The sequence below is a fragment of the Hippocampus guttulatus genome, chromosome 10 (assembly GCF_054856545.1).
Source record: "Hippocampus guttulatus isolate MCC_2025c chromosome 10, RoL_Hgut_1.0, whole genome shotgun sequence".
NCBI classification, from domain to species: domain Eukaryota; kingdom Metazoa; phylum Chordata; class Actinopteri; order Syngnathiformes; family Syngnathidae; genus Hippocampus; species Hippocampus guttulatus.
Genome location: NC_141270.1, coordinates 17,441,873 through 17,468,577, shown reverse-complemented (window position 1 = coordinate 17,468,577; position 26,705 = coordinate 17,441,873). Strand labels below are relative to the sequence as shown.

The following is a 26,705-nucleotide window of genomic DNA, read 5'->3' as shown; positions in this document are numbered from 1 at the left end:
TTTTTTCTTCTTTATGATACATTTTATAGCCGGTGCGATTTATACTCTGGAGTGATCTATAATCCGGAAAATACGGTACTGTTAGAGAATCTTGAGGAAAAATAAAATCCCAATTTCTGATGAGGTCACTTAGAAAATTAGAAGAGCATATTGCCATTTAGAGGGTGCCATGACAGGAGGTGTAGAAAACAAGTGTCAATGTGCTCATAGATAAGGTGGCGACACAAGTGAATTTCCCTCGAGCAGGTTTGTCGGATAACCAAGAAAAATGTCAAATGGTTGTGTACCGAGAGTGAAAAATGAATGCAAAAACCAAATTTCTAAGAATGTATCAAAGAAAGAGATGCACAATGCACTATTCAGCGATAGACAGTGCACAATTCATTTCAAATAAACAATGTTAGATGACTAAGTATCTGATCCCATATCAGCGCCATTTGTTTTAGGCCCGAGAGGTTGTTGGATAACTTTCTGATGAAGCGATAAAAGCGCACACACTATCGCATTCATGTGTATCCATTTATGGATCTGCTTTGGCTTTCAGTTGAGCCTTTATTATTCTCTCCCCGTTTGTGGGATATCACTCTGTGCCATCCCCAAAAGCCTCTGAGTCACATCATTAAAAGCACACGCATGCATGTCTCTCCAAAGTCATCATCCCAGTCATTGGGAATGATCTACAAAGAACATTATTGGAATGGATTTCGAAGGGAGGAAAAAAAAAAGTCCCTGTAAAATAGCTGACAAAGCCGTTTGGGACGGAAAGCTCTCAAATGTCTTCTGAATGTCTCTGGAATGTATGTCGCAGTGTGTCAGATGCGCAGATTAATTCCCACACAGCACAGTTCTCCTTACAGGGCAGCAACTACTGGACCCCCATAAAAACTAGCAGCTTTTCTGTTTAAAACAGTTCCACAGTCACGATATTTCTTCCTCCCCTGACCTACTAGTTGTAAACTACACAAGCCCATTTCTCTCAGTCCGTCGACGTCCCTTGCCTTCTTTCTTTCTTTCCTTTTTTTTTTTCTCGTATTCTCTGCAAGTGAGCCCTCTAAACCAAGTCGGAACATAGCATGGCTGCTTTTCTATGTATGAGTGCATGTGTGTGAGCGTGTGAGCCTGTCCCTGTGTCTATGGTCTATATATCCATTACCGAATTACACGTCCCAATTGTACCCTTCCCATCCCACCGCGCTTTGCCTATACATCTACCTATGTACAGCGAATACGCATACATTGTGTGCATACAAATGTGAGGGTGCTTAATATGGAGTTTGGCGCTATCTGTCAAGGTCCGACGGCTTGAAAGAGTCCTGCCGGCTTAACTCGTGTGGTGTGAAGCAGAAATGTTTTGCACACGTGTCTGAATATACAGTAATAGTGTATGTACTGCATTAACTCATTAATTTCCACGATAATACACCAATTCATGATTAATCGTCAGCCATTCAAGCAATCCTACTTTGGCAAACGTGGTGAGCAGAGTTATCCATTTATAAAGTTGAAGGTTTTCTTCGACATTTCATCGGAATGAAGTGGCCATCTGTGTGTGTGCTGACTCCAGGGTAAAAAGCTATTTTACAAATGTCACAAGAAACATAAAATAATAAAGAACAATTCCGACTACATTGTCGACACGTGTGCATTTACTCTTTTTTTTTTTTTTTTTTTTTGTCTTCAGGACTACTAGACGACGCAATCAAATGAATCCATACAGAATATCCATGTCACCTAGCTAATAACGTTACATGCGTCATACACAAGAGTATATTCAAATATGTTGAGAAATAACCGCTGAGGAATAGCGTACGGTAGACTCCTCATGCAAGACTGATATGTCATGTTTCAATGTTCCAAACCTCAGAGACTAAACACAAAGTTTTGCTTTGGTCATCATTTATCAAATGCCAGTAAAAAAAAGTGTGCCAATAACCTTTTTTTTTTTTCTTTTCATACAGTCACCAGTATAAGAGACGTGAGTCACAGTTCATTTTTCCGTTACTGTAATTCAATACAAATGTACTTTTCAGAAAAAGCAGACAAGTGATCTGATTTATTGCCACTATGTTGGACGACAGTACGAACGCACACAGAAACAGAACTTTTGTTGTGAACAGCATTTATGGCGACGACCACCCCCTTCCCCTACCTCCCCGTTGTTTTCCAGAAACCGTGTGAGAAGGGGTATACGTGTGAGGGTGGCAAATTGTGCCATATTTAGTCCAGACTGGCAAAGCCAGGGACTTCCTGTTGCTTTTCACACATGCACTAGTTTTTACCATCTGCCCTCATCTTCCTCACCGAGTGTCTTCTCTGTCACTGCTTCCTTCGGCATGGCTCAAACCTACTCTGATATAAACCTCCCATTACCTCCTCTCTGCCTTTTCACGCCATTAAACATGCCTCAACTTCCCAACCCGACAGTAGCACGCCTCACACGTCTTGCCAAAACCCCCGGCGGCCATCACAGCTCTACGCTTGCCGTTTGCGCCTTGCAATGGCTACCATTTAAGTCCTTATCACATTTTAATATTAGAGGCTGTAAATCTTTTGTGGCAATATGTGGGCCGGCGAGTCTCGACAACTACCGTGAATCACAAACATACATAGAGGACACACAAATACGTTTCTTGGGAAACAAACCACGCTTAAGAAAAATGAGGACAGTTGGGCAATACACTTACAGGAGCTGAATATTGGAGACATTTTTAGGAATTCTGGCATTGGAGCTGACACTCGCGGTGTCTTTCTTTACAGTTCCATTATTGTGTCTGTTGAATTTGTCTTTTTGGGCAGAATTTGGAAGGTCAAAAGTTATCAACAGGGCGGCCCAGTGGACGAGCGGTTAGCGCGTCGACGTCACAGTGTAGAGGTCATGGGTTCGATCCAGGCTCCGGCCTTCCTGTGTGGAGTCTGCATGTTCTCCCCATGCCTGCGTGGGTTTTCTCCGGGTACTCCGGTTTCATCCCACATTCCAAAAGCATGCATGGCAGGTTAACGGAACACTCTAAATTGTCCCTAGGTGGGAGTGTGAGCGCGGATGGTTGTTCGTCTCTGTGTGCCCCGCGACTGGTTGGCGACCGGTTCAGGGTGTCCCCTTGCCTACTGCCCGAAGACAGCTGGGAGAGGCTCCAGCAACCCCCGCGACACTTGTGAGGATAAAGCGGATCGGAAAATGGATAGATGGATGGAAGTTATAAATAGATGCCAAATGCCTTGTCGTTATTCCCAAATGTTTTTGATTGGTTGAGCTCAGGTATGCCTTACTTTCTTCCACACCAAACTCCCCCAAGAATTCTTTCACACACAAATAAAGAGCAAACACTTGTCAGAAAATGTCTGAATATGATTAAGATAAAGGATTCAGAAACAAACAAATGTTTAGCCATGATAGTTTATACGTATATTTTGGGGGTAAAGTGTGTATCAATGTTTGTCTCTCTGGCAAATAATCTCATCATGTTAATAGCAGGGATACTTTTGATCAATCACGTTGCTAAGTCTGTCATGAACACATTGCGTAATACGTAGCAACAAGTTTGTATGCACATGAGGACACTGGACTACTGGTCCTAGACCGTAACCCCGGCCGAAGCTCATCGTCCCTCCGCAGTGGGAAAGTCGAGCGCCATGTTGTGCTAATTAACCCTAGTTCATCTAAGTGGCCACTGCTTAAGTGTGTGTGTTTGTTGTGCGCGTACGGCTGTAGCTGGCTAACCCCGGCAGATGAGCCCTCACCCCATCACAGCCCCCTTATTTGCTGGCAGTCTGCCGTCTGACTTGGCAGACACACAACCACAAGGGGTCTGGCGTGCACGTGTGCGTTCGTGGCTGTGTGCGCACACACACACGCATGTTCGTTTGAGCTTGTGTGTGATTTCACAAGAGAGGGAGGATTAGAGATGTTGAACATACACAGGCAAATGAGCACAGGGCTCGACTGGTGTGCACGGTCCGTGTGTCTGTGAGTTGTAATAAAGCCAACAGCACTTTACTAGCCCACTGACGCCGCGCACAAAAAGATCAGTGGGCCAAATCCATTAGTGCTATAATTGCATTACATGGTAAATATTCCTAAAAGGTCAATATCTCCATCATCAGAGAATATTGCGGTAGAAACAAGAACTCTGGGATTGCTCTCAGGCATCGACTGGAGCAACAGTTCTTTTTCCTCCGAGTATGGTCTGGATTCATATTTGAAATTAATATTGTCAAAATCAGAAAAGGGTAAGAAAAATCATGCCTTCTGTTCGGGTTATCACCAAGAGTGTGATATCTTAAGGTTTTGACATGCAACTCAATGATAGATCTTTGTTGAAAAGGAAATGGGGGTGGGGGGGGGGGGGGCGACACAAAATATAGATGTTCTCAAACACGCAATAAACAAACAGGTGGCATAAAATGCGTCATGTTTTGTTTCGTTTCGTTTGTTGATTGAACATAAAAACATATACAGTAATAATTTGACAGAAAGTATGGTAAGTAAAATAGTAAAAAGGAAAGAGAAATCAGTCATCATTCAACCCAATTATTATGTTCAAGGTAGTAGGAAGAAGTAAAAAAACGTATCTAGTCCTACCCCGTGTTATGTGTTTTTATATAAATAGATCATTTTTATATCAATCAGAAAAGAAAGAAAGTAAGAAGAAAGAAGCCTCCATTAAGGCTCATACTTTACCCTTAACCGTGATATTTTTACAACTTTTGGTTTGTATCGGGATTTTATACATACACACCCTGGCACTCTTGTGTCAATTTTCTCTTGTATTCATAAAGGATATTGCAGTACCTTTCTCTATTTATCAACTTAGTTCTGATTTATTATTACATTTAATTAATGTTTTAATTTAGTCAAAAAAAATTTATCACCTTAACTCTGATTGATGTAGGTTGTTTGTACTATTTTTTTCAATTTGTTTTTGAACTCGGCAAGCGATTTATTCATTTTCAGGTCCGTTTAGAAATTATTCCACAGATTGACAGATACACTTCTTTGCTTGATGTTTGTCCTTGTTTTGAGTTTTTTGAATAAGTTGGTACCTCTTAAATCATAGCAGCTTTCTCGAATTTCGAAAAACTTCAGAATGTTTTGGCAGAGCAGGTTATTGTGGATGTCCTTCGTTGTGTTGAACAGTACATTTGTTAAGCCGGTCGCATCGCCCTTTGAAAAATCTCTTGTCAGGTTAACACTGCGTCGCGCTACGACAAAGTGTTTTGTCACACAATTGACAAAGTTATCAGATACAGGCTCATCTGTAAGGTAGAAAAAAAAATACATGTTTAGGATTTACTAATACAATTGAAATGATGAAAGTGAGAGGCTTCATTTGAGGAGATTGTACAGTTTAGATATGTATTTAGATATTTAGTTACGGAAGAAAAACTACAGACTTGTAAACAAGCGATAAGATGAGATAAAAGAAGAGAAGCAGTGATATGGCGGCAGTTTTATCAGAACCACACAAAATTTCTTTATTACAAGAAAAGAAGAAAAAACCACTTCAGGATGTCTCATTTGAACTCTTCCTCTTAATAGCTTTATACAATAACTTGTATAATTTGAAGGGGGGGTTTTTCCCGACGACATTGAAGGATCTTTTTTTTTAAATGCTCGGCCTCCATCCACAATTTTTCTCCGTTCTTCTTGATCTCGTGTTTGAGGTTAACGCCAATACAATGAAATAACATACAGTAATTACAGATAAGGAGGCTAAACTCACAAAATTGTAAGATCAGAAATGGAGGAGTGCATTCAGGGTGAAACACGGAATCTCCTTATATAAATGAATTGTGTAAGATGCTGTGCCTTTATATTGGCACAACGCTACGTAGCGTTGAGTAACATGGTGGATGCACTCAGAATTTATGGAATTGGGATGTAGGAACCTTTTTATAGGGCACTAAAAAACGTTTGACATGGGGAAACCGAACGAGGGTTTTCATCTTTACTTCTCAAACACATGCTGACTCACTTAACTGTGATATCAACTCAGGCACTCTTTTTTTTCTTCCAGGTTGTTTGGCTCCGGCCATACCGAGCTGTATGTGATAGAAGGCATGTTTTTGCAATACGGACAAAGAAAATCACTCGAAGTTGCATGTTTGATGGTGTGATCTGTTAGGTGTGTTTGATGTTACGCAGCTCCAGATTTGGAAACGTCCGAACCTTTTTCATTCGGTTCAATTTTAAGCCGCATTTAGTCAAAAATTGGTGCTATAAAATGTACCATTTGTTGTTTTTCATTCTGCGTGGGATAAACAATCGAGAGAAGGGGCACATTTGCTTTTCTCGTTTCATAAGAACAGTCGTGTGGCAACCCGGTGGCTGCAGTTGACCAGATAAAAAGCAAATATTGAATAGAGTTGTATTTCTCAGGAAAAAATATTGACGCTAAAGGCGTTGAAGGAAACCAAAGAGCGGAAACACTCAAACACACAGGGGCATAAGAGAGACGCACAATCATAAGCACACACGGCCTCCAGGCTATTGTCCTCCAAATTTAGGTCAGAGTGAATCTCACGCTTACATACACACCCCAGGAGGATCTCCTCACCTGCAAAGAGGCCAGTTTGGACACAGTGTCAAAGATTAAACCTGTTTCATGTCAGAGATGGGAGCCTGCTTGGGGGGAGAGTGAGTAAGAGGGTGCGTTCACTCAGTCCTTTAAACCAGGGGGCAGAGGGTCACTGGGGAATTCACTTTTCTTCACATGTCTGCACCCCCCACCCCCACCCAACACACACACACAGCTGACCCTCTCTATGTGCCCGGTCAAGTAGAAAGGTGGATCTGTGTCAGGTAGCAAGGGTATTTACTGTAACTGAGACAAGCGGGCTGTGGAAACACAAACACAGCAAAAGGCAGGGGGGGTTCGGAGTGATTGTGTGAGGCAAAAAAAAAATTTTTTTTTCAAAAAGAAGACAAAATAAGGCCATGAGACAGCACCCTGGGTGCACACACATGTAATGTCAGGCATCGAATAGAGTTGTGAGAAAGTGTGTGCTACCTGGAAAGGGGCAGGCTACAAATGCGTCACACACTTCGAGACAACAGAAAAATGATGAGAAGGCTCGCCAAGTGTCGATCTTTGCAAAGAGATTTCTCATTCCTCTCTCAAAATCCTAAAAACAATGGTGATTAGCACACCAATTCCACTGTGTTGACCTGCTTTTGCTTTACCTTAACACAGATTGTCACAACAAAAGGTCATCAAAGTCCAAACGCAGCTAGCGGCTACGGTGAATTTGTGCTTCGTATCAGAGCTTAGACAGATAAATTCAAAAGGTGGTCTAAGGTCTTGTCAACGTGTGGCTTTACTCAGAAAGAACATTAACATACAACACTGTCAAACAGTAAGGATAAACTCCTGTGGATTTCAACTGACCTAAAAAAAAAAAAACAAGGAAATAAGGAAGGGAAAAAAAAGAATGCACCGTGCAACAAAAGAGTAAACGATATCTCACTCACCATCTGCCATCTTCGTTTACACCAGTCAAATAACAAACCGGTTCATAAGGCAGCCGAAACGTCTTCAATCAGCTCTTAATAAAGTTCATAAGCAACTAACAAAAGCGGCAGAAAGATCAATTGATCCTGAATGCACGGGCGGGCGTGTGTCTTATTAGCGCAAGGGATTAAGAATCTAGAGAGACGCTCAAGTGTGGACAGAGCACAAGAGAGACAAGGACCTTGCAGCCTGGCAGGAAAAACAAAGGCTGCTTGATTCCAGCTTGTTTGATTTCACTTATAGATTTTGGGGGGAGACATTTGAGAATTATACAGTATATGGACAGTTTCAAAAAGGTTTTCGATCAGAAACGAGTGTGATTATGGATGTGCAAGTGTAGGCATGTGAATAAAGATTCTAATTGTGTTTCTCGTTATCGTTTTCCCTTTATGACTGTATTTTATAATAGACTGAATTAGACTGAGAGGCGGCCCGGTAGTCCAGTGGTTAGCACGTCGGCTTCACAGTGCAGAGGTACCGGCTCGGTTCGATTCCAGCTCCGGCCTCCCTGTGTGGAGTTTGCATGTTCTCCCCGGGCCTGCGTGGGTTTTCTCCGGGTGCTCCGGTTTCCTCCCACATTCCAAAAACATGCATGTCAGGCTGATTGGACGCTCTAAATTGTCCCGTGGTGTGAGTGTGGGCGTGGATGGTTGTTCGTCTCTGTGTGCCCTGCGATTGGCTGGCAACTGATTCAGGGTGTCCCCCGCCTACTGCCCGGAGACGGCTGGGATAGGCTCCGGCACCCCCCGCGACCCTAGTGAGGATCAAGCGGTTCGGAAAATGGATGGATGGATGGATGAATTAGACTGAATTTTTTTATCCTGGACTTAAATTATCCTCGGAAGAGGATAGTTCGAGCGTGTGTTTTTTTCCCTCTCCCTACCCAGCGTTTTTCCTTTCTGAATTCTGATTGTAATTTCCCCATTGCGGGACAAATAAAGGATATCTTAATCTTAATCTTAACATTTTTTGGGGTGTGTTCTGCTGCCTATTCTCACAATTACAGTTTAGAAATTAAAAAAAAAAGTCAAAATAAATGGAATGAATCTAGTTTTTTAAAATTATTTTTGTCGGTCATTATAATAGCTTAGTTTGACATTCGGATGACCACAACATCTACACCAGGGGTGTCCAAAGTCGGTCCTCAAGGGCCGCGGTCCTGCCTGTTTTCCAGCTCTCCCAGGAGCAACACACCTGATTCAAATCATCAAATTGTTCTAATGCTGCCTCGGAGCTGGCTGATGAGCTGATCATCTGAATCAGGTGTGTTGCAGCCGGGAGAGCTGGAAAACAGGCAGGACGGTGGCCCTCCAGGCCCGGAGCTGGACATGCCTGATCGACGCTGAAGAATTGCTTCCCATTCTGGGGGGCGGGGGTTGTTTTTTTATTGAAAAAAGTACAAAGAAATTAATCTAAAATATTACAAGAGGTTAAAAAGGCTTACACGGGTAATTCCTGGAGAGATGTTAACACAATAATCTGATAGTCTGCTGTATATCCATTAGGTATATATTCTTTTTCTTCCCAAAATTAGCTTTAAAGCATCATGCCCATCACCGATTCTGATTTCTTGAATACTGTACAACAAAAACAATGCGCAAGTGTCATACAGTGTTGACCGTGCAGAATCTTCGACGAATGCTCATCGTAATAAATGTTCAAATTTGATTTCGACGGTGACGGATACAACTGTTTCGAAATTCATATGAAGTTTGTTTTGAATAAATAGTTTGTTGAGCTTGAAAAATAGACGATCAATTTTAATGTTTTGGCAAAGGAGAACAAAAAAAAGTCCACAGGTGCTTCGGTGAATCGGATGGACATCCGCAATTTATCATCCATACGCCATTGATGGAAAGCCCGGACAAAATATGGCCTGCTAAACACAAACCATAGATCATTCACAGAGACAGGCACACTCAAACATCCTCAAAATCTCCTGAAAACACACACACACACACACACACACACACACACGCACACGCACACACACACACAAACACACGCTCGCACACACACAGGCATACATATACAGGCATACATAAAAATGTATCTCAGAAGACAGACGCTTATGCGTGCCTGGGTCTGGATATGGGTCATGTCACAACATGTCTCTTTCAACGCGGTGAAGACATTTTTGCTTTCTATCAATTCCACTTTATCTTTGTCTGTCTTTGGTCTACCTCCTGTAATTTTCATCTAAATGATGTGAGTTTCTGGCAGAATAGATACTTTAAACCACCACGCACCCGTCTATTAATGGATGAAATAGACGTGTCCTTTTTAACTCTATGCAGTGCAAAAAAAAAAAGCCACTTGAACCTGGCTTTTTTTTCTCTTCGATTTGGACGTATACTGCCCCATGTTTTACTTCTCGCAGGTATAAAGTAAATACAATAACGGTATTTTCGACAACCCTCTTCCTCCCGGGTAAAACGCCCCTCCTCAAAATGTGAAGCATTGCTCAACTTTAAATCCCGGCTTTAGAGGGCCGTATCGCAGTGGGACATCATTGCTGGCCCTCATCTGCCGGAGTAAGCTGGAAGCTGATTTCTGTGTTTACACAAGATTACAGAGCGGGGACGAAAGAAGCTAGCTGATATGGTAGCTTCAAGCCAAGGGGCTCTCATTTCAAATGCAGCCAGCGATGCCACAAATAGCCACGAGGTAGTGGGGGCGAGGTGAGGTATAGCCAGAGGTAGAAACACTAAATTGCACCGCCATACTCCATCTCTGTTTGTGCGTGTGCGTTTCAATGACTTCCCCAATGCAAAATTGGCAACGGAACTGAACCGCAATTTGGACAAACTACAAGTACAAAGTACTGTTTTCTTCTGTTACAAGTAGACGACAACAGAAACAGAAACTGCTAATCGGAACACGAATGCTGACACGGCAGCTGGTAAAGTCAGAGAATTTGGAAGATATAAACTAGCTTTGGGATTTAAAAAACATGAACATGAATTACTGTATATGAGCTACAGTATGTAGAATGGATTTATAAACAATGTTGAACTGACAGATTCCGATTTTTATTTATTTTTTGCTGCACACTGAAATAATTTGGATGCGAAATTGAAAGAGAAGAAGGTACATTTGATATTAGGATGCAAACATAGCGAAGAAAGGTGTATTTCATTAATCATCGCAATGAAATTAGATTGCTGGGAAGCAACATGCTTTGTGATGAACAGACAGAGAAAAAAATATCGACATCCAACTATTACGTTTTAAAATGATTCAACTGAAGTCAACCTCCGACGTAGGTTCTGTTTCATTTCAACATATACAGCAGTCGGTGTCAAGATGGCCAGTTTGTGGCTCATGTTACATGCTCCAAAGGCCCATCGTGCAACTTAAGTCCATTTAACACCTGTGCTGCCATATGACATCACGTTCACACAAACAGTATAAACCTTATGCATCCATCAATCCATTGTCTATATCGATAGATGTCCTCATTAGGGTTTGGGTGAGCCAAAGTGTGTCCCTCCTGACCCGAGTGCTGAAATTAAAACCCGTAAAGGCATCGTTAAATTTGGTTGGTGCTGAGTAACGAGGCTGTCCCACACAGTTGATGTCTACCTCAGCAAAAATCTTGGAACTAGAGCAAAGATTTTGAACTAGGTTGTCCCAGCATACTTCCAACATCCAAAATGTTGGAGATGTTTCCAGAACGGTGAAAGTTGTTCTATGCTTGTGCATGGGAAAACGAACTCCAGATTTTCAGCTAATTTCCCTTCCTCTGTACCTCGCAGGTGGATGCATGCCACGTGATCAGGTCAAAGACATGTTTCAATCATATCATTTCTAATAACGAGGCCATTCTGACTCAAACATCATCATAAGTTTTTGCTCTATGTATATAAAAAAAAAAATCACATTTACAGCCAAAGCGTTGTTATTCAAGCCAGCATTAATCACCCTTGCATGTATGTGAGCGTATGCAAAGGGGGCTAAATGGCATGCAAGGCGGAGCCAGAGCAAATGTATGTAACACTGTGGGATGAAGGGGTGGGGGGCTAAACGCACGCAACGCCCCCCCCCCACACACACACACACACGTCTCATCAAACAATTGGACGTTGGCCAAGTTCATCTGTTAATGGACAGTCACTGTCAGACTCAGCCTTCCCTCTTCACTTTAGCCTCCCCCCACTCCCCTCTTACCCTCACGTCCCCTATCCCATCTCTATCCATATCCTTACCCTCTCCGCCCAAGCCCCTCTCGGCGCTCTACCCCTATGCCCTCACTTCCTCCTCTCTCACTCTGTCTCTTTCAACCATTCACAGTTCCATTCCTCAATTTCTCTCATCACCTAACTTTGTGGATTGGGGCCGGTATTTCCTTTGTGAACCAAAGATCAACTGAGTGTGAATGTGTGTGTTAATGTGTGTGTGTGTGGGGGGGGGGGGGGGGGGGTGCATATGGGTTTCTTTGTCCGTCTGTCTGTCAGCAAACCGTCGATGAATATACTTTACAGTAAGCCACAAAGCAAACAGAAATTAATCATAAATTAGACAGAGGCCGCAATCAATACATTTCAAGACCATTTTTTTAAAAATTGTGCAACTATGTATGTTGTGAACTGCAGTCCAGTTTGACAACAGTCCAGTCCAAAATATTTTGTGGAAAGATTGAATCAAGATGGATCTACTGTATAGGACAAAAAAAAGAAAAAAGGTTCATAAGGCAGACAAAGGTGTCTTTTCTTGTCACTGCACACACATACACACACAGGCTTGTGTGTTCTTCCAAGCTTATTTGTTGCAGGGCAACAGTTCAAGGAAGAGCTCATTTTATTATTTATTAAACAAGAAATATCTGGTAAGTAGTCTGTGTGTGTGTGTGTGTGTGTGTGTGTGCGTGTGTGTGAGTGTGTGAGAGAGAGAGAGGCTAAAAATCTAGAAGGTTTTAAACTCTTGTTGTAAAATCCGAGGATATTTTTAACACCCTGGTTTAAAAGCTGGAATTTGTTGAATTTTTGAACATCTAACAAACACAACCAAAATTCAGTCATCTTCAAATGTTGCTTGGATTTAACTAACTCAGTTCCATCCTCTTTGCAAAACAGCTTTAGTTGTTTTTCGCCCTTTAAGATGAAATCAAAATGCGTGCCTTTTTACGTTGGCATCTACATCGGCAAGACCATCTTCTTCCACTTTGACCACACACAGCGGAAGTGCGCTTGTATACAACACACATGCGTGCAAGAACCACCACGGGGGAGAAAGAGAGAAAAACGGCTAGAAAGTACATTTTAGCCATTCCATTTTGGGCGGATAAATTATCCATTAGATTTCATCATATCTTACAGGGCAATTACATCAAGAAAATGATAGCGGGCACAGGATCAATTATGCATGCTCTTGGCCTAAGACCAAGCACCGGGCATACACACACACGCACGCGTACACACATGCACACACATGAGAAAATTGCCCATCAGTTCATCTGACTACCTAAAAAAGTTCATTCACTAAATAATTTATCTGTACTCTGGATACAGTTTCCCAGCTGAATATTAACAACTTTGAAGTGAGTAACAGCAGCCAGAGGTATATACTGTGTGTGTGTGCGTGTGTGTGTGTGTCTGCATATGTGTGAATAGACACCTCAGGAAACAAGCCTCTCGAGTCCCTATGGAGACCACCCCTCAAAACACACAAACACTTCGTCCATCACGTTGCTCATTTCTGAGCAATTAAGAATTCCTTTTCATCGGGATGTAGTTTCTCATATTTCCCCTAACAGCATTTGTACACAGACTGGGAGGAGGGCGGAAGAGGAGTACGGTGTGTAAGTGGAAAGTAGGGATAAATAACTGAAAACGAAGCAACAAAGGGAATAGGAGAAGAAAATCTCAAGATTAGCGCTGGTGCACTTCGTGTTGATCCTGGTAGCCATCTTTGTTCTCATCTTGTGAATTTCGTATCCTCATTATTCAATGACAATCAATGTGCTTTATTGACTTTTTTTTTTTTGCTTTGTCTTTCCTCACAAAGAGCTTTTTCCACCGCAAAAAGCATTTTCCATCATCGAGGAGTGCATCCATAGACGGCGTTTCCATACATGCGTGCAGCTAAGTGCTTATGAGCCGTCTGAATCATTTACGGTGTTCATGCACAACAACCACGTGACGCGCACCAAACAGGAAGCCATTCTTTTCTTTTATTTTACCTAATCTCATTAACGACTTTTTTTTTTTTTTACCATTGTTCATAGTGAGCGAAACTGCCAAGTAGAAAGTCAACCGGCTTTGGCCAAATATATTCTAAATATGCCGTTGAGGAGGAGCAAAGGGGAACTCAATTAATATGCCCCCCCCCCCCATAAAAAAAAGAAAAGACGACACTCCAAATGAATGGGGGGGAGAGAGAGAAAGAAAAAGAGATGGGCATTGAGAAATCATTTTAACATGTCATCTGACCCATACAGGACCTACCCAGATGGTTTGTTGACTATATTGTGTGTACGTGCATGCGTGTGTGTATTGAACAAGCACTGTAATGAGGAAATAGGCCAGACATCATTGTCAATTAAATATGTCCAATATCTGGCTAGGCTCTAAATCTTCACAATTAAGAACGTAACTTTCATTTATATTCGCCAAAAACCAAAACAACAAAAGAACACCCATCTTTCACACACACACACACACAATTACCCCGGGCAGAAATGTGAACACACACACATATGCAAACACCACATGACATGCGGGCTCTGACAACCGTGGCGGATGTGCACCACGAATGTGCATGGTAATAGGCCAATCAAAAATGCAAAACAATTGGCAATTACTGTGAGGAACTAATGGTCATTAGAATTTACAACTAGGTAATGAACTAAAGTCTGCCCACTGCATGCATATTCATAAAGCTATATGAGCTTTGAAGATTAAAGTAGCGCTTAAAATTCAAATGAGCGTCCACAAATTATCTGGAAAAGTCAGCGTTGCTGCTGGTGGCGGTTTGTGTATGTGTGTGTGCTTGGATGTGGGGGGTGTGGGGTGGGGCGAGGGGGGGGGGGGGTCTTATGCATAGATGTTTATGAGTTGAGGTTTTTTTCACATTCCTTTAACTGTTCTTTGGCAATTTTTCTGACTGCGTGCCCGTTTTGTTTTATATGTGACATGATTGAAATGTATGTTAAAAAGTTTGAAACTTCAAATAGGAATAAGAAGCATTCTGTACCAGTTCTCAAAATGCTTATTAGATTGATAGTAAAGAAAAACATGGAATATTACAAATTATTCTGATGATAATTATGAACGAAGCGAAGTTCGTTTTCTTGCTCGTGACGGAACTAACCAATAGTCAAATTGCAAAGAACGTATACGTTCGTGCTTAATTCATTTCTACACTGCAGGCACGGCCAGGAGTCGTAGCATTATTTTTGCATAACAAGGTTCAAGTAAGTAACTAATTCAAGGTATATACTTAGAGCGGGTGGATCTATTTTTATTTCATTTACAACTCGGTTGGTGACAATATAAGAACTTGTTGCCGTGACAAATATCGCTGGCTGTGTTCTAATGCATCGTCTGCCCTTTTATGTTCCGGGCCTCAGCTGGAAGAAATATCCCAGAACTGGACCTCTTTTAAATGTTGAACTGAATGCCCGTTATTTGATGCATTTGAAACATTTTACACCGATAGAATTCTGAGCACGGCCATCTGCAGAGTTTTTCATTCAGTGACTCGTGCGAGTTGCAAGACATCTCACAACAACCGTAGATTGTAGGATTACATATATTCTCCTGCTTGAGGGGATGCATCATATTTTGTACGGCAATCAACATCCTTTTCATTTACCGAAGAGAAGCACGTCAAGTCGAGAAGGTGGTGGGAGAGAGAGAGACAAACAGACACACTCCCAATGCCGACATAAAAGATGAGACCCACTCAGACACACAGCTGGAAGATGTAAGCATCTTGTGACACGCGCGCGCACGTACAGTATGTATGTGTGTGTGTGTGTGTGTGTGGGTGTGTGTGTCTCACATTCACTCACATACTGGCACACACAAACTACCAACGAATCCCTTGCAGCCATTTTGCCAAGTCCCACACACACTTTCCAGGCTCGAGACCAGCACTGGAGAGCTCCGGTAGCTGGATTTTGGGACACTGGCCCGAGAATCAAACCTCCACCGGCTGCATGAAAGGCAAACATCTGTATGTACGTAGACAGACTGTCTTAAGAAACATACAAAAAGAGCCATTGATAAAGACTGTGTGTGTGTGTGTGTGTGTGTGTGTGTGTGTGTGTGTGTGTGTGTGTGTGTGTGTGTGTGTGTGTGTGTGTGTGTTGAGAAGGGGTCTGGAATCCGTTGGCATATATATATAAAACAAAAAATATGCAGGATATAAACAGGTTTGTGAACCCTGCAACAAAATAAGAGAGTAGCATGCACAGTCTGAACGGCGTGCGCGCGTGCTCGTGTGTGCGCACACAAATGAATAAGAATAAACACACACACACGGTGAGCAACAAGCAAGCCCAAAGCAGAAGCTTTTCCCCTCACGCTAAGAAGAAGTAAATGTAGCGTGGACTCTGAATTGCTTCGATAAACACAAAAGAATCAGATCAATAAACAATCCTCTACCGTCGGCGAATGTGCGCAGGACTGCACTCGGGTAGTCGCACATGTCAGGGACGCCACTCTAAATACCACAAATGAAGAAATCATTGAATTTTGTTGTTTTCCACTGTACGTTTTGGGAAGGACAACCAGTCTCCATCTATGGCGTGTCTTCTCAGGGGTCAGCTGTCAATCAAAGAACGGGAGCAACGTGATGAGGCTGTTCAGTTGTTACAGTTGACCCTTTTGTTTCGTGCGTTCACCGCGTCAACAAAAGCTGCACCTCTTCCTGTGCAAAAAGTGGACTGATGTAGCAAACACGGGTGTGAAATCTTAAACTGTAAACAAGATACAAGTGTTGATATAATACCATATTGGCCCGAATATAAGACGCCCCTGATTACAAGACGACCCTCCTCTTTTTCAAGACTCAAGTTTGAAAAAATACTTTTTGAACACCAAATAAATTTTTATACAGAAAATAATTACAGTACATCTGAAACAAATGATTCTAACAATATATTTGAGATAAAAACATGTTATTTTGCCTCATTCAAATCTAAAGTGCAATCACATTCGTAAGTGAATGGCTTCTGGTTTTTGAAATGTAAATTACATCATAACTTCTCCTCAGCTGCTGGTTAACCTGGCTGATCTTCAGCCCACTTTTCTCCAGATTGTCACTACGTTTCTCCATTTTCTGTAATCTCTTCTATAATTTTCTTCTCTTTTCCTTCTTACCGCAATTTTTTATTTTTCTTCTTCGTGCTACCGCTATTTTTATTTTTATTCTTCGTGGCAGGTGTTCACTTTGGCCTGGGGAGTCAAGTTCAGCATTCGCTTCCTTGATATCTGGTGCCATCTAGCGTCGTGAATGGGTATAATGTCTAGACCCCGAATATAAGACGACCCCCACTTTTTCAGTCTTATTTCAATGCAAAAAACACCGTCTTATATTCGGGCCAATACGGTCTTATCATATATTCCATGTGGTCCCGAATCACTGGGCCGTGGAACGGTACGAGTACGCTCAACGTTTGGTGTCGGGCCGTAGAGAGTACCTGAACAAAAGAAAAATGTCTTTTCGATCAGTATGGGTCTGACAGAAGTTTGCTTTTGAAATTCAGGTGCCGCCTTTGCCACTGTACACACATCAAACCGTTCATTTTGCTCACGTGATATGGCCGTAAAAAAGTAAGTCGTCCAAAAAAATGTCTTTTAAGAGGAAAGAGGAAAAGGCTCATTCAAAGACGTCAGCAGTTCCACATAAAATTTGGACGCCAAGTGATTCCCGCTCTGCTGGAACAGCCTCGCAAATGAAGCAAAGAAGGCTTAAAAAAAAATAAAAATAAAAAAACAATACCTGGCTTCCATTTTCATCGTCCTATTTGTCTAAAGTGAGATTTTTTGCTTTGGCAGCGATCAAATCATAATGATGCAGTAGGCATAAGTAAGATTTTGGGTGTGATTGTCTCCCATCACCCTTACAAATGGGGCTGGCTCGTTGAAGAGAAACAAGTGCAAGTTTCCCGCAAATTATGACAACTGCATTCAGTGTCATGATGAGCTGTCTTTCAAATCGTTTATTTTTATTTTTATGCCAATGCATCCAAATATTGCTTTACGTGAATTTGATCTGTGGGTGGAAAAAAAAAAGTTGCAGACCGCTTCACTAGACTGCAGCTCAGTATCTGGAGTCATAATTCAATTGCAAGACGTACAAATGGGTCACATCACAAGAATTAGGTGGTAACTCCTTTTAACAGTATTGTCCATTTTATCAAGTTTTAGGGGGTTTTTTTCTTCCCAAACACACACTACGCTTGCTGTATTTAACAGAATTAAAAATCGATTGTTCATTTCATGGGGCCAATTTCGCTACGAGACTCGTGTCTCCCCGGCAGTTTCTACATCGCCTGCTGGAACATGTTTAAAAAGTGCAATATCAAGTGATGACTTTGTCAATTGTTCAAATCGCATCTCTAATTGAATATTTCTTCAGCATTCTGAAATAAATGTATGTTTTCTCCTTATTTAATATCTTGAATATTTGAATGCTGAATATGTATTCGCTTGTAATTGGCTCTTTTTTTTCTTATGTTGATTGCCTCTGAATCTCAGAATTATTGACAAAATATAGTAATACATGATATGATAAGTTAAAAAGACAAATTCCATCCTGAAACCAACACATTTGTAGGATGGGAAATAACCACTGAATATAAAGTGGAATACAATTTGTTGTCCCCACCGGCAAATTATCCGCTGTGCTGTCAATCAGGTCGCCCGTGTTATCCCACTGCTGCTATTCTATGCCTCCAGAGAGATATTTACATTTCATAAGCACATACCAAACGCAAGAAGCCAAGTTCAAAAAGGCTGCACTTGAGTCCACTAATAAATCCTGTGTTGGAAAAGGACGAAAGAGGGGCTATCAATAGATTAGTGATGGCAGTCTGTGTGTGTGAAATCTCTTTGTAGGTTCGCTGTAGCATGAGAGACGCACACTGAACACATCCAAAGTGATTCGGTGAAAAGAGAAAATGAATTAGTAGAAATCAAAAAACCTCAGAACAGGGCCAAAGAGAGGGAGAGATAGAAAGAAAGGAACAGGACTCAGAATGGGACCTGACACCATGCAAGAAAATAAATGGACCTTGGAGATGAACTAATATGTATTGAGGTAAGTTGCATTAGCAGCAATGATGAGCTAATTACTAAACAATAAATCATGCTCAACAATCCTCATGTTAGCAGCCTTCAAATGGGAAATCTCACCAGCAGCAGACTAATGGCTTTCATAAATAGTTTGAAGTGGATCTCAATACATTTTAGGGTTCGTTCGTGCAAGTCGGAATAATGCCCGTCGCTAATGAGCTAATATTGATAGGGTAGAGCAGTTTATCAGCCGATAACATCATTGGTCGATAGGATGAACAGTTGTTTCTGCGGGCTCAATTTCAGCTCATTAACGGGCATAACTGATGGAGTCAAAGAGGAGGAGGTTGTTGAATTCAAAATGGACTTGGAGCCACACGTCAAAATTGGATTCCTAAAACAAAACAGCCCATCACAAACCAAAAAACTGTTCAGAGGCCAGCAAAACCATGCAGAGATGAGGTGAGAGATGTGGTCATCGACACACACACACACACACACACACACACACACACATGCAAAGCCCTCTCTTTTGTGACATTAGCAATGCTTTTTTTGAATGAACTGACTCGGGGATTATATCACAATTTTCATCTCAGTCAGAGATTAATAGAATAAATGGGCAAGCGAGAGCACATATTGGGTGCGTGTGTGTGTGCGTTTGCGGGTGGGGAGGTATGCTGCTTTTTTTGCATCGCTTATTTGCTTGTACAATCCTCACACACACACACACAAACAGACACACACAGGTAATGCATCCTCTCCACAGCCGGATCTCTTTGATATGCAAATGGCAGCGCCCAAGCACGAGTCCGGAGCTTTGTGCTCTTCGGAGCGATGCAGCTGGAGCATCATCGTGGCACTCTGACCACAGATACACATTTCACAACAAGCGGCTCCAGATTCATCGGTACATAAAAACAAGGTAGCAGAAAAAAAAAGGGAAAAAAAGCCTTATGGGAAAAGATGCATGAGTTCCATGAGTTAAGCTCTTATTCCAATTGCAATGCCAGTAAATCATTATAGATGATGTTTGGAGCGGGGTTTCCCTTGTAAGAGTGATTAAACACCTACCACATTCTTAATATGACTGCTGAGTTTTAAAAGGCGACCGCTGGGACTAATTTTAAAGAAAATACATCTGTGTGAGTTCTCACAAAAACAGAGTTCATTTCTAATGTCTGACTGGCTTGATTTACTGCAAGGATAAATCAAATATATAATTAGAGATGTCACATGAACACAACAAGTCAGCATTAATAAATAAGAAACGCGCTAAGTGTCCGCTCTCTTCGTTGTTTTGTCATGAGGAATGCTGGGCAGATATAATCAAGGCTGAAGCGACGGTAGGATTTTTTTTTCTGACATATTTACTTTGCCGTGACAGTTTGGGGTCAATTAGGATGAAAGCAACGGGGCAGGAAGGGGAATACTGGCTTTTATGATCAGAGTGGATGTGTCCCTTTTTTTTTCCTTATCGGAAAGCTGGTTTAGAGTTGGAGTGTAAAAAAAATAAAAATCCCAAGTATTTTCTATGGCTTTCCGCAGTTCGAACTCAGACAGGACATACAGCACAGCCATCCTGTTTTCGCCACCAGTTTGAGTGTACAGCTGTTCATACCAAGACGTTCCCACACACAACGCTATTGAAGCAACCAGGCGCCTGCATTATGATGTAAATCGCTCTAATAACCCAGTTGAGCTGGTAACTGTGTGTGTGTGTGTGTGTGTGTGTGTGTGTGTGTGTGTGTGTGTGTGTGTGTGTGTGTGTGTGTGTGTGTGTGTGTGTGTGTGCGCGCACGCTCACGGGTGTTGAAATATAGTCACTGCTTAGACAAGCAGGTTTGCCTGAAAAAAAACGACACACCCTCTCTTGCACAGACATAAATTTGTCTATCTGCAGAAAAGGTCAAACGCACGTTTGTCTGTCGATAATTTTCTTCGCCTGTGCTCCTCCTCTAAACGTTATTCAATGCAGGAGAGAGGTCGTACGCGACAATTACTCAATTTCCGCACAAATAGAGAAACAAAAACAGCGACATGGAAAACAAACCGGAGCACTTTGGATTCCTGAGATGCACTCAAGGAACCAAATGATAACGTGTGTCTTTTTTATTGTGTCTCTCCACCGCTCTGTTTCATCAACGTGCCGGTTTTACTCTTTCTGTTTCTGCAGTGGCTAATTTGGTACAGACAGGCGGCCACTAAAAACTACTGCTAATTAAAATGCATGGGGAGGAAAAGATGGCAGCGCAACAAATAATTAGTGGTGTTAAGATGCTTTATATAAATGACTTTCCTTTTCAGAGCTTAACTAATGCTGGCCTTTCCCTCTCTACGCATGCCTGCTATTTGATTGCTTCGGGAGGGAAAAGATGAGGGAGAAGATGCCAGCGAGGACAAATCTCATGTTTTACCTATGAAGCACATTTTGCAAGGAAAAATGTTTGAAGTCCTAACGCAGGGTGTAGAGCTGGGCTGCATTTAGTCGGGCTAGATGTGGCAATGAAAGAGGCAAACCACACCGAGCGGACACATCTGCTCACGCCACATGAGAGAAGCAAGCTCATACACACACGCACGCACGCACACGCACGTCTCAAAAGAACACACATTCTGCGCGCCCAAACTCAGGAAGAGGCTGCACTTACTCCTAAGAATTTAAGTCCGAGTCATAAATACTCACACGCACAGACGCGCGCGCACACTCACATGTGGATATACAGTCCTGACCAAGGGAGAGGGGCCACAATCAGCATGTAAGTTTGCCGTCGGTTGGAACAGAAGACAGAACCTCTTTGTCATTCCTGCTTCTGGCTGCCCTTATCTGTAAACCGGCAAAGGTCCAAGGCTTGTCTTAACATGTCGTCGTAGACTATACACCGGCCTCCGTACAGTTTATGTGGAGCACTTGCAGGCTTCTCGCCCAACTATGATAACTTGCGTCATGTAATGCGACGCACAACATGCGCAAAGACACGTGAAACAAATTCCACACCAGCACGATATGTGGAGACGAAAAGATGCAAGCCGGAATCCAATCACGCTTTGAACAAAGACCGTTTCCTATCGTGCCTTCCTATTGCAAATCCCCCAACGTATTCCCGCCGTGATGGATGGACAGACATCGGCTTCAAAGGAAATCTGCAAAGCATTGCCTCCAAGAGGCTTGTTTTCATATTCGCGTGCCAACCCGGAGGGAAACGATGCAAGATGGGAGGTGTGAAAAGCGGTTACCTGGGAGGAGCTCCTGTTTGGGGCAGATTCCGCGAGGCGACGAGAAGCGCTCGTCGTCGTCATCCGCCAGCGTGGCCTGGATGCCAACTTCCACGGGCCTTCGGCTGCGCAGAGAGCTCAAGGCGGGAGACGGGGTCAGGGCCAGGCCCGGCGAGGGGGAGGGGGGCTTGTCCAGGCCTCGGCCCACAGTCAGACAGGGGGGGCCGTGGCATCGCTTCCTCTTGTGCTCGATGAAGAGCAGGATGTCCGCCAAGGGGAACGTGGCCTGGCACTGGCCGCAGGTCAGCAGGTCCTGTTCCGGCGAGTGGTGGGGCTCGTGACCCAGTCGCGATAGCCGGCCTAAGGTCGAGCCTGGGCGGTGGCCGTTGAGGCTGCTGCTCCCCACCGAGTGCTCCGAGCAGCGCTCCGACAACTCCTCCGATGAGACGACGACTGCCGTGGAAAGGGGATCGGCTGCTGGAAAGAAAGAGGAAAGGCCAGAGAAAAAGAAAGAGATAAGAGTGGGAGGAATGAAAAAGAATGAGTAAAAAGGAGGGAAATTAGATGATACGTCTTCCTCCCAGGAAATCCGGTGCCATATTTATACAGTAGTGTGATTCCTTTTGCTGAAGTGATTTGTGTGAATTGAGCAGGGAGCAAAACAATTGTTAAGATCAGCTCCAAAGGTGTTAAGCATATGCAACACGGGACCAAAATCCGATGGCCAAGAAACGTGTAGTGGACGGAATTAGTCACTATGGTCAGTAGCTACAAAACTCAGATCAAAAAAAAAAAACAATTTTTTGGGACAGGGACCAGCAAATATATATATATACATGTATATCTATTTTTTTTCATAACATTTGAACTTTCCTCACGTTGTTTGTACAAGTGCTGTTCCTGTAACCAGGAGACAGGAAAAAAAAGTGTAACTAAAAAAAAAAAAAAAAGCGGGGGGGGGGGGGATGTATATCGGCGTTTTGTGAAGCGACAACTTGAGCCATTCAACCCAGTTACTCAACCTTTCAATGTCGGATTAATTTGCGACTACTTTTTAAGAAGGCTTTTGTCAAACGCACACCCTCCTGCAGTGGGGGAGAGTCATGCGGACAGAGCAAAAGCTGAATTCAAGAAACGTGATTCGGTGTCCTTCTTTGAAAGAAGATCTTCCAGTCGAAGGTGAGGAGTGTGACTCCGCGCTCGCCAGATAATGCTCGTTGACCTTCTTAACTCAGCCACCCAATTTCACATTTTAATGAACTTAAAACCACTGAGGATCAAAAAATAGATTTTAATTTTCATCGTCTGGGTGATTGGTACAGATTTTGTCAGATAAAGGGTGTGTTGGAATGCAAGACTGCGTGTGTGTGTGTGTGTGTCTTTTTTATGTTATGTGGACTACATCCCCCCCATGAATTATCATTTGAACGCTGCACTTCTGCGTGCAAACTGGGACACGAAGATAACAGGATAAATTCACCAACACCACCACAACCCCCTTCACCCCAGCATCATCCGACATCCACCCCCTGCACACTCCTGATTTAACTTCAGGTCAGCACAGCCTGACTCTTATTCCACACTGCAGTAAAAAGGGGAAAGAGGGCATCACGGTGACAAAACCAAAATATTGATAAATGTTAGCCAAGAAGTCTTCAATTACAAGGCTTCAGTTAGAGATGGAAAGACATTTTGTTGCATATAAATTAAAGCAGTGTGACGAATGAGAAAAGGGGGGCAATGCTGTTAAGGTAAAAAAAAAAAAAAAAAAAGAGCACTGTAGTTGCAAGACAGCGCAAGAACACAGAGCATAATTGTGTCTGTGTATTACATCGTACAATCAGTTCCATTTTATCCTAATACACACTCCAAAATATGGCCTTGCTGTCGCCTACATTAAATGTTAGTTTTCAAGTTGAACTCCATATATAGTACATGTTGTATTCTGTCATTAGTTTTGGTTTGGACAGTTTAAAAGGTGGTTTGGTTTTGGGATAAACATACAAACAATAAAATTATATGTAATCAATGCAGTCGACATGTTTTGGAAATGATGATATTCCTGTCGAGAAAAGTTCTGGTGAGACTCCGATGCGTGTGTGCGAATAAATTCCCGACAAGCTGTTTGCATGTGACATATATACAAATGGATGCAAAATTAATTCTTCTCAAAAAAACTAACAAAAAAATAAAAAAGATGGTCAGGTCAAAGTGCATGTGGAGGGTTTGATGATGTGAAGATTTTAATGTCCGTGCACGTGTATGTGAATGTGTGTGGGTCTGAGTGACTGAGCATGTATGTAATATATGTATGTATATTGCCCATACTACCCTCTACTCCCCAAAAACCCCCACCTCACACACACACACACACACGCACACTGTCCTTCGCTCCCAATACCGCACACCTCCTAGCAGTGAGTATGTTGTTGAGGAGTAGCAGCGAAAGTGATCAAGTTCAAGCTCTGAGCTGGATTTTCTGGTCGTGCTCTGCCTCCTAGCGACGGTTTCTCGCCATGGTCACTGTCACCCACCATGTAGCCCCCAAAACGGTCGAAAACGAACAGCTGCACGGGCGACAGCCAATCAGCATACCGACACATGTCCAAGCACTGAGGTGTAAGTATACTCATATCTTGTTACTGTTGTTTTCTAACTTACTTGAATTTGGTGAACCGTTGAAATACCGCAAAGAGTAAACTCAATATAACACAAGGCCATTCTCCCAGCACTTTAATAACAAATGGATTCGCCTTTCCCTCGCATATTAGACTCATGGTGTCAAAGTAGAAGCAATAAAGAAAACAAATTACAGCAGGTGATCAATACGTCGTGCGTAACGGGCAATTTGATGTAAAACGGTGTTCAAATCGTATCCCTTTCTGATTTCATAATAACCCAAAATAGGCATTGGTCTTAAGTCGGCTGCTTATGAATATTAACATTTGTTTTGAGAGCCTCAATTTGTGTAGTAGAATAAAAAAGATGAGAAATCTCACCAGATGAGTATAGTTCCTGTTGCTGTCTTGCAACTCGGGACTGAACAAACTCTTTGGCGCGTCTTTCAGTGAGAAAGTTCCTTGAATGAACACCGAAACATATCATAACTGGCTTTATGATTTTAAAAGTGAATAAAGATAATCGATCTGTGCTGTCTGCGCCAAGCGCGATGTTGCTGTGACGTAGGCGGTTTGTAAACACGAGGTGGTGTGTCCCCGCTGCTTCCAGTCATTTTGACTCCCACGATTTTGTGTTTTTAGAAAATAATCCCTAAAAAATTGAAAGGGATAGAGAGGTGAAACTTGCTCACGAAACAGTAAGGGTTCTCGCGAGGGGGATTTCTCCCGAGCTCTGCAAAGAGCGCGCCGTGCAGCAGCTCAGATGAGCCGAGTGTGCGCCTCCACTGACCGGACCCATCGTGGGGCACCGGAGCACCAGTCAATTGGACTCGGTCATCGTTAAATATCTTGTTTTTGGATCCCGTTGCTGTTTTGCAACAAGGCTAACAAACTTATTTTGGTCTCGTTTACGAACTAACGCGTCGCACTTTTGTCACCGCACTGTTGAGTCGAGTTGACCGCGGGTGCGAGCGGTCCATCCCGATGTCTTCCCGGGCTGGCGTTCCGCTGACTCCCCACTCAACCAATACACCCGTTGGCCGATTGAAGTGAACGACACTAATGAGTGGACGTGCCGTGCAATGTTTCCGTTTCTGGTTTGTACTTACGCGAGAAATCCCGTTTACTTAAGTGCTGAGGTTTGCCTTGCTTGCGGCGAGACATGGTGGCTGGCGGCGGCGCTCAGTGCGGATCACATCGGGAAGAGCCGGGGTTACACATTGGAGACTCCGGAGGGGCAAAAGAATGTCTTCATCCGGCGTCTTCGTCATCCACGCACAACAACAACAAAAATAATTCAGTGGGGGGGGAAAAATTTCTAAACTAATTAGAAATTATACAAAGATGGCGCGGAGGCGAAGATGGATCGCAGAATCGCCTTCATGGCTTTTTTGAGAAAGAAGACCGGAGAAAAGAGAGAGAGAGTGTGTGTGTGTATGAGGATGGAGAGAGAGGAGAGGAGAGAGGGGAGAGCGATGGAAAAAAAATGGCAAAAGCCCCCCTCCACCCGCCACCACCACCCGCCCCCCCAACCTCCCCCCCACCCCCACCCCCACCCCCGTGGTTGGGGGTTCAAGTGCACGGACGTGACGTTCCCGGCGAACTTGAACGTCAGGCGGTGGACGGACACCCGACATACAAAAACATGGGCAGGGCCGAGGCACCCGAGTGGGAGTGGGAGTGGGAGGAGGGATGGATGGGACGCGAAATAACAACACCAATGGACGATCATTGGAGAGGGGAGGTGGAGGAGGGAGGAAGAGGAGGGGGAGGGCCGCACATGAGAAGTAGACCCGGTGGAAGCCAATGGACACAGAGATCAGGGGGGCCGGACAAGACACGCTTCGAAGGAAGGGTGTGTGTGTGCGTTGCGCGTGTGTGTGAGAGAGAGAGAGAGAGAGAGAGAGGGAGAGAGCAAGAGAGAGAGAGAAAAATGTGTAATGAAAGCAATATGCAGAGAGAGAGAGAAAGGGACATGGACGTGAAACAGGGCAAGCGGAGCCGCCGAGTGGGGCGAGAATGATCCTCCTGAACGTACTTCGACAAATACCGGGCGGCTCGCGTGGACTTGCGTCGCGTGCGTGGCCACAAGCACAAAACACTTGGGAGTCCAGTTGTTT

General features: G+C 43.2%; 1 protein-coding gene across 2 annotated transcripts in view; it reads right to left on the bottom strand.

Annotated features, from left to right (window-relative positions):
• The window catches only part of bcl11aa (BCL11 transcription factor A a), a 45,308-nt gene extending 19,231 nt beyond the window's left edge, over positions 1-26,077 (bottom strand). The window contains exons 1-2 of one of the 2 annotated variants that reach the window (XM_086122173.1): positions 25,695-26,077; positions 21,989-22,444 (exon numbers count right to left, since the gene is read on the bottom strand). In XM_086122173.1, the coding sequence (XP_085978299.1) occupies positions 21,989-22,444; positions 25,695-25,749 (511 nt within the window). In that variant the 5' untranslated portion in view covers positions 25,750-26,077. The remainder of the gene's footprint in view (positions 1-21,988; positions 22,445-25,694) is intronic. The other variant, XM_086122174.1, reaches the window with a different exon arrangement.
• Between the last annotated feature and the right edge of the window lie 628 nt (positions 26,078-26,705).